This window comes from Lampetra planeri, chromosome 9, assembly GCF_965212315.1.
Source record: "Lampetra planeri chromosome 9, kcLamPlan1.2.h2, whole genome shotgun sequence".
Taxonomy (NCBI): domain Eukaryota; kingdom Metazoa; phylum Chordata; class Hyperoartia; order Petromyzontiformes; family Petromyzontidae; genus Lampetra; species Lampetra planeri.
The window spans coordinates 11,505,110-11,518,234 of NC_136115.1; the positions used below are offsets into that span (position 1 = coordinate 11,505,110).

Here is a 13,125-nt window from a genome sequence, read left to right on the forward strand (position 1 = left end):
TTATTTTTTAATATTTTATTTATTCATTTTTACAGAAGTTGTAGCATATTCATTTTGTGAAGCTACAGAACTTGTTCGACTCAATGTTTTGTAAGTTTGAGCCATCTGTTTGTTAAGGTCTGAAATAAAACAAGATGAGAACTTAAATATTCCCAGCACTTTCTGTGATGTAGTATGCTTGCTTATCATAGGAAGTAATAAGAAATGACTCTTTACATTAAAGTAGTAGCCTAGTGAATAGGGTGTTGGGGGAATCACTTTTTTTTCTCTTTTTCATCAAACCGCAGTTTTTGCAAGTTCCCGCAATTTTTGCAAGTTCCCGCAATTTTTGCAAGTTCCCGCAATTTAATCGCATAAAATTGCATAAATATCCCGCATATTCCATCGCATTTTTTAAAAAAACGTGCCGCATAATCAACGATTTTTGCCCGCAACAATCACCAAAAAACTCCGCGTTTTTCTGGAGGGACTGTATAACACTGTGTGTGGCCTTAAAATATATATAAGAAGCGAAATTTTGAGTGATAGCCCTTCACTCGAACTATATCAGAAGCACGTAGAGATAAAGCCATGGAGATAACGTTGTTTGGGGTTACTTAAATCACAATTTAAAAAATGGTTACAAATATTATTCTGCAGCGTTCACTGTGGCCCCTGGGCTCCGTCGCTGTCAACGTGTGGGTTCTCTGGTCGTGCTGAGCAACACCCCCCTCCCCTCACGTGTTTCAGCACAGCGACACCCCTACATCACTCTGATGCAGGGACAGTGCGGTCAGGGGAGGCAGGGGAGACAGAGCCTCCTCCACCTGTCATACTCCAATGAAAATAGCTGTTACGAAAAAAAAGAATAATAAAATAAATATGAAGATTTTTCCACTGATCTGTGTTCTAAATGCTATTTCTGTACGATTCCAATCATTTTTATAGTCAAAATCGCCAAATTTGCGGAGCTCCGCTGCAAATACAGGAAGAGACGAGAGGTGAGGCAGCGACGAGCTCAGCCTCCCCTCTGATTGCGCAACTCCTCAGTAACTGGATGGAGCGCGGGCAATAAGTGCGTGCCTGTTACTATCTCAGTATGTCACCAATGTAATGTTTATAGATCCCTTCATTTCATGTCCTCGCCTTCCATACTCCAGGTAACTTATTTCACGTATGTGTATGCAGATATTTAGGCTCGCTGGTCTCGTTATGAAATTGCAATGAAAAAGCACCAGGGGAGGCAGCTATCACATCTGCCTCACTGGGGGATGTGTCTAACACGCCCCCCTCAGTGAGGCCACGCCCCCTCAGCGAGGACACGCCCTCCTTCGTGAGGCCACGGCCCCTCCGTGTGTGAATCTGGCTGACACGAGCCAGTGCCTCCCCAGCCATTGACCTCACCGCACGTCACTGCTCTGAAGCCGTAGTAGCTTATAAGCCATGGATATAGGAACGTATCGTCCACCGATTACCGTGCATGGCTGGTAGTTGTATGGGAGTCATTGCAGTAGTGTGACCTAAAGAGTGTTTTCTTACATCCAAGCTCGGCATTCCCATACCTGTCAACCCATTATCGGTACCTACCTTATTACAGACCAATTCAGACCTGATTGGTCACCCCGTGCCCTCATAAATCTCAACGTTCATCCTACAAAGTCCCATCACATGGGAGAAAGACAAAACATGTACTCAATTTCCTTGTACAAGAATACGGGTAAACCGTATGGGTTGACAAGTATGTAATTCCATGTGGCTAAACCTTGGGTTACCATTGCCAGTTTTTTGTTTAAAGGTAGCTTCTGAATTTGACGTCTCATCTTTTTAAACATACTATATTAGAACAAAAAATGTGCTCGCTGGCTGGCTGGACGGAGGGATGGTTGCGTACAAAGGATGTGCGGCCTGCTAATTTTGACATTGATATATTTTTTTATAATACACCCTCCTACACACAAAAGCATCTTAAAGTGCTTTAACATCTCAATACGGTTGAAAGGGTTCTCCCAGCGGAAGGTGACGTTGGACCTGGTCTGGAAGCAAGCATTAGTCTGCCAGTATGGGGCGACGGTGTGCCATGTGTTATACCAATTAAGTAATATTGGGGAAGTATTTAGAATTTGACAGATTTGGACAATGCTGGCACACAAAGGCATACTCATTTCTAATTACATCAGGGAATCTTTAAACTCCTCTGAAACAAAAGGGGTGTATTTACGATGCCACACAATAATAACTCGGGCGGCCTACCGGAATCAAATCGCGTGCCTCTGCAAAAAGCAGCGAACGCACTCCTTATGGGCCATATCACTGCTCCTGTAGCAACTTACATTCAAATTAGGACTTAAAACCCATTGTGATGTCACATCAACACAAAAACATTACTCTTTTTCAGGTGTTTTTCAAGTTTCAAACGGACACAGTATATGCAAAAGTATCATTTTATTCAGTAGCAATAAGTTACAATCAAATCTGTGGGCTCACGTGATGTGTATACCAATGTACAGATAATGTACATATCAGCTAAATCTTTCCAACACTCAACACCTATGAATGCAAAATCTCTCTTGAGGATATAATGAAACATGGGTTGCAGGCTGCTGAATAAATACCATAATTATCATGCTTGACATGTCCGCCGACTGTAAACAATACCGAGAAAGTTGTTTCAAAGATATTATTCACCACAGCTGTTCCATTTAAATCCACATTTTGAGCAGAATATAAACCCATCCATTGCGAACAAGCCAATTTGCAAACATTAATATAAATCTAAATAAAAATGTAAACATAAATTGGGTATAAGGTGGGCTTGTAACATTTGTATTTTGCATTAAGCCTAATTTCTTTAAAGCCATTTGACAGCTTAATCATAAATGCGCTCACCACTAACCTAACTGGCATGCAATGAGCCCTATCATGAAAGCACCACGAAGTCAAAGGCATGAAGTTTCACAGCCGGAGGTCTATGCTACAGGTCAAGAAATAAAACATTACAAAATGGCACTTTTAATTTAGCAGTAAAGTCTTCACACCAGGTCCAAGTTTTAATTACAGGAAGTACAAACAGGTACATGGCAACAGATCCACGTGTGTACTTCAGCATGTTGGAGGTTGCCCGTTATGAGACATCTCTTAATCTTTCAAGCAAATAGTTTTCTTATGAGCAGTGTGCATCAGAAATCCATTCGTTACCTTTATTAATACTGAACAATGCCCTCTGACATTAAAGACCCAATCGGTAATCTGCATGACAAGCAAATACTTCTCACAGTAAATCCCATCAGTTTGTTAAATGCGATAATAATGGACAGATTTGTTTTATTGGTTATTTAATTCTAGCCTCATATTACTCTCAAGGTAAAGTATGCTGCTAGGCATACAATTGACATTTAAGTATTTTTTTTTACCACAGCATTTTCAATTGTCATTTTATCTGCAACTGGCTCAATAATCAGCTGCTTACTGGACAATGGAAGACGCAGAGGGAGCACCAGGACAGCTTTACGTGTACATCATCTCAGCCATGCTGGACATCTTCTTCGGAAGGTAAAGGTACAACTCCAGGTATCCCGAGAGGTCCTCGATCGTCGTGTCGTCCACTACTCGGGCTTGTTCTGAGCATGAGCTTGGAGGCAAGGGCACTGGTGAAGTGGAACAACTGTGGCTGGAGCGCGAGCGCTTCTTTGGGGAGGAAGCACTGCTGTCTTCAGGCTTGCTTTCTGTTGAGGAAATTGCCTCTCGCAGCCCAGTAAAGGAATACACCTCTGACCCATCGCCTTCTGCACTCGTTAAAGCGCCCAAAGTTGAGTCTACAGAAAGCCGGTGGAAATCTGGAAGGCTTTGTAGCGCCGGCGCTTCAAACACTTTTCCATCAATGGTGCTCACGTATTTTGAATTGGCATCAATGAACTTACTAGCAGTCAAACAGGATTCATCTGCCACAACATTTGGGACTGTCACGTCAGGTTTCACTGCAACGTAGTCTGCGGTCGCAGTCTCGAGCTTAGCATTTTCATTTGCAAGACCGACATCACGATGCTCCCCGACATGCGGATAAGGTTCCAGCCGGCCATTTCTCACATAAAATGTTTTTGCTTTTGGTGCTGCAGCACTAAAGTAGGTGAACTTCGGTGGGTGAAGGATGGGCGACTTGGATCTTCGACGTCGAGGGCGAGCTCTGTTGGATCTACACGGTCTCCTGGCAAACACATTGGTGTTACTCATTGTTAGCATCGCAATTCATTCATCACTTCTCCTTGCACAATATATTTTACTCTCCACGGCTGCCCATGCAGTTTGTGCGTGCACGTGCAACTGCCACATAAAACAGTGAGCATGTAGGCTGCATGGTTGCCCTGCTCTGAGACACACTGCATTGCACATTATATGACCTAGTTTAATCCTAAAGCACAAATGGATTGAGTGCTCACCGTACCTGCCACATATATCCATCAGGAAGATGAGGTGAACACATTCATGTGGTCACTAAAACCACGACTGGATTCTCCCACAGGGTTTTAAACTTTGGTTCAGCTGGGAGCTTTCCCAATAATATCTTCTCAATCTTCAAGTCCATCCATATTATTAAATTAACGTATACATTATTAATGTCCATAACTCAGGTCATGTACCACAAAGTATAATTAACTATATATTCTATGAGATCTCTTTTACCAGTGGCAAAATATAGTAGTAGGTTTTTACCCTTTTAAACTGGTACAAAACTGACACCTTTATTCAAGGCATCATGTTTGCAATAACCACAACACAAGTAGTCAAAAAAGCAAACAAAAAGAAGCCGTGCATAGTATTATCATTATCAGAGTTGCTTCTTTTTGTTTGCTTTTTTGACTACTTGTGTTGTGGTTATTGCAAACCATGATGCCTTGAATAAAGGGGTCAGTTTTGTACCAGTTTAAAAGGGTAAAAACCTACTACTATAACTATATATTTTCATAGGCGGGGGTTGGCAACCTGCAGCTCCGGAACCGCATGCGGCTCCTTAAGGCCTACTTCGTGACATTAGTCACATGCATTGCGGCTCTTAAAATATTACGTTTTTTTACTGAATTCGAAAAAAAATACTCTATTTGTTCTTTTGGTTGCCGACCCATCCTAAGGCATAGCATTGCTTGAAGGTTGCTTATTGCTCATGGAAAAATGTAATGGATATTGACGGCTTCAATGAATGGGGCCACATCAATCGGGCTGAAGTGCAGCGCAGAGGCTCGTTCATTACCTCCTTCACACATCATCACTCAAGTTCTCCGACTTCCTTACCTCTGCCTGTTTTCAAGAGCAGTCGGTGAAAGTGGCGGAGCTATACTTTGAATGCTGCAGTCTTGTCCACTTCCGTTAGTTTTTTTTTCCCTGCGATATAGTTTAAAAACACAGAAAAAAGGATAATCCTCATCAACTGCTTCAATTCTCATCAACGGTTTCAATACTCATCAACCGATTAGCATGGTTGGCTACGTATGGTGCGAAATAAGTTCAACATAGGTATCAGTTGGTAATACGCAACACAGGAATGTCACGCAGCACATAATGCATCCGTGAACCGCATGACACATTCCGTAAGGCAAAGCACGGGAGGTCGCTGGGCTTACTGTTCAGCATCGACGCGCAACCGCTTGAACGCAGCCTGCAGCCCGTCCTCACCCACCCGCTCCTCCGCTCCCACCATCGTTAAACCGGGGTCACGTTCCCCGTGGCAAACGACACACGAGCATTCGTCCAGCACTGTGTCCTTCTCCGAGTCTCTCATGAGGCTGGTAACACCCCGAGCAGAGTATCCTGTGGGTGAAAGTGGATGAAAAACATGCAAAAACGAGTTGTTAATATTTGTGTTAACAGAGAAAAGCCACATGATAAATGTACAAAAACAGCAACTTCTTAAATGCGATGTGTGGAGTATGAAAAGCCAATACATGTATGTGTACTACAACTATATAACACCAATACATAACCATACAATATGTTATCGATTATATAGGTTCACAAACAAAAAACGAATGTGCACCAAAATCCGCTCACACTCATACACGTTAATACATAAACAGTACACACTTGTGCATGCCAACACAAACACACTTGGACACGAATCTGTATACACATTCATACGAATACACAAGCATGAATTCACGATTGGGCGGTGAAAAGGCTTAATGGTAGCAACGTTCTTGCAGTGATCCACGGTTGGATTCCAGCGGCTGCCCGAGTTGTTCAGTGCGGATCTATCACACGTTGTTAATACACGTGCCACCTCCTCAATTTTAATGCAATGTACACATCAATCATTGTCCCCTACTACGGAAACTTGGCAGGACTGTCTTGAAAAAAGAAAGTCCCACAATATTCCTGGGTAAATTTTAAAAAGATAAATACAATCGTATTCATACACAACTCACACCAAAGAATGTTCCAAGAATAGGTAGGCAAAGTGGGAAATTCCCTTGTGTCAATGCCTCTACTTTGGGAGGTGATGTGTCACTGTCTAATCTAGAATGGTGATGTTAGTGTCTACGCTAGAAGGGTGATCTGTAATTGTCTACTAGACAAGGGTGTTGAGGCACTGTTTACTCTGGAAGGGTGCTGAATATTCTAGAAGGGAGCTGTGTCACTGTGTCTACTCTAGAAGGAAGCTGTGTCTCCGTGTCTACTCTAGAGGGGAGCTGTGTCACTGTGTCTACTCTAGAGGGGAGCTGTGTCACTGTGTCTACTCTAGAGCTGTGTCACTGTGTCTACTCTAGAGGGGAGCTGTGTCTCTGTGTCTACTCTAGAGGGGAGCTGTGTCTCCGTGTCTACTCTAGAGGGGAGCTGTGTCACTGTGGCTACTCTAAAGGGGAGCTGTGTCTCTGTGTCTACTCTAGAGGGGAGCTGTGTCTCCGTGTCTACTCTAGAGGGGAGCTGTGTCACTGTGTCTACTCTAGAGAGGAGCTGTGTCACTGTGGCTACTCTAAAGGGGAGCTGTGTCACTGTGTCTACTCTAGAGGGGAGCTGTGTCACTGTGTCTACTCTAGAGGGGAGCTGTGTCACTGTGTCTACTCTAGAGCTGTGTCACTGTGTCTACTCTAGAGGGGAGCTGTGTCACTGTGTCTACTCTAGAGCTGTGTCACTGTGTCTACTCTAGAGGGGAGCTGTGTCTCTGTGTCTACTCTAGAGGGGAGCTGTGTCACTGTGTCTACTCTAGAGGGGAGCTGTGTCACTGTGTCTACTCTAGAAGGGAGCTGTGTCACTGTGTCTACTCTAGAAGGGAGCTGTGTCTCTGTGTCTACTCTAGAGGGGAGCTGTGTCACTGTGTCTACTCTAGAGGGGAGCTGTGTCACTGTGTCTACTCTAGAAGGGAGCTGTGTCACTGTGTCTAATCTAGAGGGGAGCTGTGTCACTGTCTACTCTAGAGGGGAGCTGTGTCACTGTGTCTACTCTAGAGGGGAGCTGTGTCACCGTGTCTACTCTAGAGGGGAGCTGTGTCACTGTGTCTACTCTAGAAGAGAGCTGTGTCACTGTGTCTACTCTAGAATGGAGCTGTCACTGTGTCTACTCTAGAGGGGAGCTGTGTCACTGTGTCTACTCTAGAGGGGAGCTGTGTCACTGTGTCTACTCTAGAAGGGAGCTGTGTCACTGTGTCTACTCTAGAAGGAAGCTGTGTCACTGTGTCTACTCTAGAAGGGAGCTGTGTCACTGTGTCTACTCTAGAGGGGAGCTGTGTCTCTGTGTCTACTCTAGAGGGGAGCTGTGTCACTGTGTCTACTCTAGAGGGGAGCTGTGTCACTGTGTCTACTCTAGAGGGGAGCTGTGTCGCTGTGTCACTGTGTCTACTCTAGAAGGGAGCTGTGTCACTGTGTCTACTCTAGAAGGGAGCTATGTCTCTGTGTCTACTCTAGAAGGGAGCTGTGTCACTGTGTCTACTCTAGAAGAGGGAGCTGTGTCACTGTGTCTACTCTAGAGGGGAGCTGTGTCACTGTGTCTACTCTAGAGAGGAGCTGTGTCACTGTGTCTACTCTAGAGAGGAGCTGTGTCACTGTGGCTACTCTAAAGGGGAGCTGTGTCACTGTGTCTACTCTAGAGGGGAGCTGTGTCACTGTGTCTACTCTAGAGCTGTGTCACTGTGTCTACTCTAGAGGAGAGCTGTGTCACTGTGTCTACTCTAGAGCTGTGTCACTGTGTCTACTCTAGAGGGGAGCTGTGTCACTGTGTCTACTCTAGAGCTGTGTCACTGTGTCTACTCTAGAGGGGAGCTGTGTCTCTGTGTCTACTCTAGAGGGGAGCTGTGTCACTGTGTCTACTCTAGAGGGGAGCTGTGTCACTGTGTCTACTCTAGAAGGGAGCTGTGTCACTGTGTCTACTCTAGAAGGGAGCTGTGTCTCTGTGTCTACTCTAGAGGGGAGCTGTGTCACTGTGTCTACTCTAGAGGGGAGCTGTGTCACTGTGTCTACTCTAGAAGGGAGCTGTGTCACTGTGTCTACTCTAGAGGGGAGCTGTGTCACTGTCTACTCTAGAGGGGAGCTGTGTCACTGTGTCTACTCTAGAGGGGAGCTGTGTCACCGTATCTACTCTAGAGGGGAGCTGTGTCACTGTGTCTACTCTAGAAGAGAGCTGTGTCACTGTGTCTACTCTAGAATGGAGCTGTCACTGTGTCTACTCTAGAGGGGAGCTGTGTCACTGTGTCTACTCTAGAGGGGAGCTGTGTCACTGTGTCTACTCTAGAAGGGAGCTGTGTCACTGTGTCTACTCTAGAAGGAAGCTGTGTCACTGTGTCTACTCTAGAAGGGAGCTGTGTCACTGTGTCTACTCTAGAGGGGAGCTGTGTCTCTGTGTCTACTCTAGAGGGGAGCTGTGTCACTGTGTCTACTCTAGAGGGGAGCTGTGTCACTGTGTCTACTCTAGAGGGGAGCTGTGTCGCTGTGTCACTGTGTCTACTCTAGAAGGGAGCTGTGTCACTGTGTCTACTCTAGAAGGGAGCTGTGTCTCTGTGTCTACTCTAGAAGGGAGCTGTGTCACTGTGTCTACTCTAGAAGGGAGCTGTGTCACTGTGTCTACTCTAGAGGGGAGCTGTGTCACTGTGTCTACTCTAGAGGGGAGCTGTGTCACTGTGTCTACTCTAGAGGGGAGCTGTGACATTGTGTCTACTCTAGAGAGGAGCTGTGTCACTGCGTCTACTCTAGAGGGGAGCTGTGTCACTGTGTCTACTCTAGAGGGGAGCTGTGTCTACTCTAGAGGGGAGCTGTGTCTACTCTAGAAGGGAGCTGTGTCACTGTGGCTACTCTAGAGAGGAGCTGTGTCACTGTGGCTACTCTAGAAGGGAGCTGTGTCACTCTGGCTACTCTAAAGGGGAGCTGTGTCACTGTGTCTACTCTAGAGGGGAGCTGTGTCACTGTGTCTACTCTAGAGAGGAGCTGTGTCACTGTGGCTACTCTAAAGGGGAGCTGTGTCACTGTGTCTACTCTAGAGGGGAGCTGTGACATTGTGTCTCCTCTAGAGAGGAGCTGTGTCACTGTGTCTACTCTAGAGGGGAGCTGTGTCACTGTGTCTACTCTAGAGGGGAGCTGTGTCTACTCTAGAAGGGAGCTGTGTCACTGTGGCTACTCTAGAGGGGAGCTGTGTCACTGTGTCTACTCTAGAGAGGAGCTGTGTCACTGTGGCTACTCTAGAAGGGAGCTGTGTCACTGTGGCTACTCTAAAGGGGAGCTGTGTCACCGTGTCTACTCTAGAGGGGAGCTGTGTTACTGTGTCTACTCTAGAGAGGAGCTCTGTCACTGTGGCTACTCTAGAAGGGAGCTGTGTCACTGTGGCTACTCTAAAGGGGAGCTGTGTCACTGTGTCTACTCTAGAGGGGAGCTGTGTCACTGTATCTACTCTAGAGAGGAGCTGTGTCACTGTGGCTACTCTAAAGGGGAGCTGTGTCACTGTGTCTACTCTAGAGAGGAGCTGTGTCACTGTGGCTACTCTAAAGGGGAGCTGTGTCGCTGTGTCTACTCTAGAAGGGAGCTGTGTCACTGTGGCTACTCTAAAGGGGAGCTGTGTCACTGTGTCTACTCTAGAGAGGAGCTGTGTCACTGTGGCTACTCTAGAAGGGAGCTGTGTCACTGTGGCTACTCTAAAGGGGAGCTGTGTCACTGTGTCTACTCTAGAGGGGAGCTGTGTCACTGTGTCTACTCTAGAGGGGAGCTGTGTCACTGTGTCTGTTCTCTGTGTGTGGATGTATCTCACTGACCCCGTCTCTCTCGCCCGTGCGCCCGGGGTTTTCCTCTCCGCAAACCCCACGATTACCCCCTAACCAAGCCAAGCGTCCTTCGGGTGAGGAATGCGGGCTCACCTCCTCCTCCTCTGCTCTTCCCTCCGCTTCGTCTTCTTACGACTTCTGCTCTCTCCTCGTCTTTCTCCCCACCACCACCTCCTCCTCCTCACCACCACCTCCTCCTCCGCTCTATTCTCGTTGTTGTTCTCGGCCTTGTCGCTCGGGCCTCAGCGCGGTCACGTGACTCATTCTCCGTTACGTCATGTGACGTTACGGTTGTCCGACGGGCTCACGTCGTCACGTGACCCGTTGCGTCGTGACGTCACGCCGAGCGGTCACATGGAACTTGCTCCTCGGGGTAAAAAAGCCGCCCTACGTACGCACTTAGACCCCTTGGTAAGATGGTCGCCCCTATTTCTACACGGTCCACTCTCGCCCCCTGGTAAGATGGCCGCCTGACTGACACAGCTCTCCTAGGTAAGATGGCCGCCCTACATACACCCCTTCCTCTGGTAAGATGGCCGCCCCTACTTACACACGGTCCCCTTTGCCCCCTGGTAAGATGGCCGCCCTACATATACACCGACCCCCCCAGGTAAGATGGCCGCCCTGCAACGCACGGTTGCCATGACCACGCCGCCATAGCCCAGCCACGGTTGACAATACGGGAAATGGCATCTTTGTTTGGGTGGCAGGATTTGATTTGTACTGAGACCTGGTGGCACGAGTACACTGCACAATTTTAATAGACCTAGACTGACTGATAGATATGTCTAGATTTGGTCTACAGTGGAAATGTGGCGATCCTTAGCCTCGTGTCTATGATATATTCTTCAGCTTCATATATTTGGGGCTCAACTGTTCAGCATCCTTTTCCTGCTGTTCTGACATTTCCTGCAGTTCATTGCCATCGAAAGATATGGTGACCATGTCATCAGCAAATATTAAATGGTTTAAACTCTCTCCGTTTAGATTCACGCCTTCGTTTGTCCAATATATATTGGGAAAACATCTTCTCATGCATGCTGCTGTGTATTGCATTCCCAGAATGTCGTGTGGTTGACGGGATGTGGACAAATTACTTTCCACCAGTATATACATTCATGCCCCCACAACCCCGATTCTCAGGCGAAAAGTTGGATTCCTTCTGATGAACACTTCCCCATGCTGACCCTCGCCTTCATCGAGACGCTAATGACTATTTCAAGTTATATCCACAGCCAGGGATTGAAAAAACTTGCCCCCATTTAGTTTCAGACATAAATGCGCGGCAAACAGGTAACCGTATTGTTCATGCGATTATGGTAATGGGGGAAAAAAACTAATTTTAACTACCTTCATCTGAACACCCACTTGGGTGTCAACTGAAATATCCAAGTGGGCCCTGTGTGACTATTGCGGCCACTATTGCACCACTCTGGCAGAATGACGACTGCTCTCGCGTAAAAATCCGCCCCTTTTATACCAAAAAATGCAATTCAGCACCACAATATCCTATTCTGTCGCCGCTTATTCCAACAGCTGTGGAATGGCTCACAGTGGGTTGGGACTCGGGGTGGTGTTGGGAGATCGGCTTCTCGTGTTGTGGCGGATCATATCAATCAAAGTCTTGGTGGCTCGTGCGTGTGTAATGACAATAGGGCCTGCATGCGGTGTGAGTGGAATCGTGGGCATGGGAGGTAATGACAGCAAGGCCGTAGCCATGGAGTCAACATTGGGGGGGACCAAATCTTCCAGGGGGTCTAGGGGTCACCCCCCAGAAAGAAAAAAAAAATCTAAATTAGAAAACGAATTTCGTGCCATTTCCTGCCTAAAATATTTAAAAAATTCACAAACACATAGGATGGACTTTTTATTTATTTTTTACAATAACGTCTAATAGTGTATTATATTACATTGCTCTGTTTTTTTTATTTTTTACTTTTTCTTCTTTAATTGCATGCAATGCCAGAGATTAGGGATTAATAAAGTACAACCACAATCATATAAACAGAAATCTATTTTATAGCAATAAATGGGGGGGGGGGGCATTTTGAGCATAATTGAATATTTATTGGGGGGGATGTGTCCCCCCCAATATATATTCTAATTACGGCCTTGAATGACAGGGATATCAGCTGTGAGTGCGAAGGGACTGGTTGCTCCGGGAATGATCGAGAAGGGGAGCGTGGTCAGGTGATGGAAGAGGACGGTGGAGTCTGACGGTGGAGCGAGCGTCCAGAGTCAGCGAGAAGGTTCGGAAAGGGGGCCGGGGCCGTGGCCTTGGTTGGTATATAAGGGGGAGATGCGCCGGAGACTCGGGGCTGTTGCAGTGGGGGTCTCTGCCTGATGTCAAGTGAACGTGTCTTCAATAAAGTGCCATCTCAAGAGAAGTGTGGCAAGTGGTCATTACACGTGGAAAGCTGACAGAGAGAGAGAGGGCACGGTGGCTCATTCTGTGCTAGATTTGAAGCTTTCGTGACTGCAAGGATTGATACTGTTAGGTTTTTCGGTAAAGTCACGTAGGTAAAAATAAATAAATAAAAACCTAAGAGTATCATTCTGTGCTTCCAGTCTCAAGCTGAGTGTCAAGGTGTCAACTTTTGCGTGCGGAATGGCGACACAGAGCGGCACGCAGCACACCACTCCATCATGCCCACACAATTCCGTCGAGGTGAGATGATTAATTAATTATTCACCCTCAAGAAACGTGTAAACCCATCTCCAATACTCTCCAACAGTACATCCACACCCCCTATACAGTACCTATTGACACACAACGCCGAATCTCAGGTGAACAATTGGATTCCTTCTGATAAACAACTGTCCCATGCTGGCCCTCGGCTTGCTCTTCCCCAGCACGGTCTCTGTCTTCCTGCTGCTGTTTGTGTGGCAACTCCTGGTGATCAATGCCCCCCTAGATT

The 13,125-nt window shown here is 46.5% G+C and overlaps 1 protein-coding gene across 2 annotated transcripts; it reads right to left on the reverse strand.

Annotated features, from left to right (window-relative positions):
• Positions 1-2,404: 2,404 nt before the first annotated feature.
• On the reverse strand, positions 2,405-10,555 carry OSER1 (oxidative stress responsive serine rich 1). 2 transcript variants are annotated; one of them, XM_078597628.1, is made up of 4 exons: positions 10,301-10,555; positions 5,592-5,778; positions 5,263-5,352; positions 2,405-4,180 (listed from the first exon to the last, which is right to left on the reverse strand). In XM_078597628.1, exons 2-4 carry the CDS (start codon positions 5,747-5,749, stop codon positions 3,484-3,486), a joined length of 945 nt encoding a protein of 314 aa, XP_078453754.1. In that variant the 5' UTR covers positions 5,750-5,778; positions 10,301-10,555; the 3' UTR covers positions 2,405-3,483. The 2 variants fall into 2 exon arrangements, with proteins under 2 accessions (XP_078453754.1, XP_078453755.1); XM_078597629.1 differs by having other exon boundaries at positions 10,399-10,407.
• Between the last annotated feature and the right edge of the window lie 2,570 nt (positions 10,556-13,125).

What these genes read in the sequence shown, in the direction of transcription:
- OSER1 (XM_078597628.1), bottom strand. Translation starts at nt 5,749, where the DNA reads ATGAGAGACTCGGAGAAGGACACAGTGCTGGACGAATGCTCGTGTGTC. An exon ending in TTGCGCGTCGATGCTGAACA is followed by an intron (nt 5,353 to 5,591) that starts GTAAGCCCAGCG and finishes ACTATATCGCAG; the next exon opens with GGAAAAAAAAACTAACGGAA. An exon ending in GCTCTTGAAAACAGGCAGAG is followed by an intron (nt 4,181 to 5,262) that starts GTAAGGAAGTCG and finishes TGTGTTTGCCAG; the next exon opens with GAGACCGTGTAGATCCAACA.